This window comes from Monoraphidium neglectum, assembly GCF_000611645.1.
Source record: "Monoraphidium neglectum strain SAG 48.87 unplaced genomic scaffold scaffold04734, whole genome shotgun sequence".
NCBI classification, from domain to species: domain Eukaryota; kingdom Viridiplantae; phylum Chlorophyta; class Chlorophyceae; order Sphaeropleales; family Selenastraceae; genus Monoraphidium; species Monoraphidium neglectum.
The window spans coordinates 1-875 of NW_014008895.1; the positions used below are offsets into that span (position 1 = coordinate 1).

The window sequence follows — 875 nt, forward strand, 5'->3', positions numbered from 1 at the left end:
GCGCCGCGCCTCTCGCGCGCCGCCAGCCGCCGCCCGCCACGCCGCGGCGGCGCCGGGGGGGTACGCGCCCGGCGGCGGCGGCGCGGGCAGCAGCTGCAGGGCAGCCGGCGGGTCTGAGGCCATTCCATGCTCCCAGGCGAGCAGCGGGGCCTGCGGCTGCCTCAGATCAATTAGCAGCAGCCGCCGCGTCGTCGCGGCCGCCAGCAGCTGCGACGCCAGCGCGCGCGTCGGCGCCGCAAACGCGCCGCCGCCGCCGTCGCCGCCGCCGCCGCTGGTTGCGCCGGGGCCGGCCCATGCGGCGAGGGAGACGAAGGCCTCGCCCCGCGGCAGCTTCAGCAGCCGCTCGACGGCGGACACTGCGCCTGCGCCCGGCGCCCCCGCCCCCGCATGGCCGGGCGGCGGCCGCAGCCGCAGGCGCGCCAGCCGCCGCCCCGACACGACCACCAGGCTGCGCGGGTGGCCTGCATATTCGCACACCACCCGGTCCCCCGCGGCCGCCGCGGCGCCGAGCGCGTCCGCGCCGGCCTCCACACGCCGCGCCTGCAGCGCCGGCGGCGCCGCGCCGGGGGCCGGGGCGGCCGGCTCCGATAGCTGATCCAGGGGCGGCGGCGTCAGCATCCAGACCTCTCCGTTGTCGCATACGGCCGCCGCCTCCAAAAGGTGCCTGTTCCAACACACGTGCGCGACGGGCCGCGGCAGCCGCGCCTCCGCCGCCAGCGCAACCCGCCACCGCGCGGCATCGCCCCCGCCCCCGGCTGGCGCGGCCGCGGAGGGGGCCGCCGCCAGCAGGCACACGCGGTGGGCGCATCGCGCGAGCGCCAGCAGCGGCCTCGCCGCCGACGCCGCGCCGCCCGCCGCTGCGGCGGGGTCCGGGG

The 875-nt window shown here is 81.7% G+C and overlaps 1 protein-coding gene across 1 annotated transcript in view; it reads right to left on the minus strand.

The window, feature by feature from the left end:
- Positions 1-166: 166 nt before the first annotated feature.
- MNEG_14747 (hypothetical protein) overlaps positions 167-875 on the minus strand; it is a gene marked incomplete at both ends in the record, with an annotated part of 1,815 nt that continues 1,106 nt past the window's right edge. The window contains one exon of the mRNA XM_014036781.1: positions 167-207. Coding sequence (XP_013892235.1) covers positions 167-207 — 41 coding nt within the window. The remainder of the gene's footprint in view (positions 208-875) is intronic.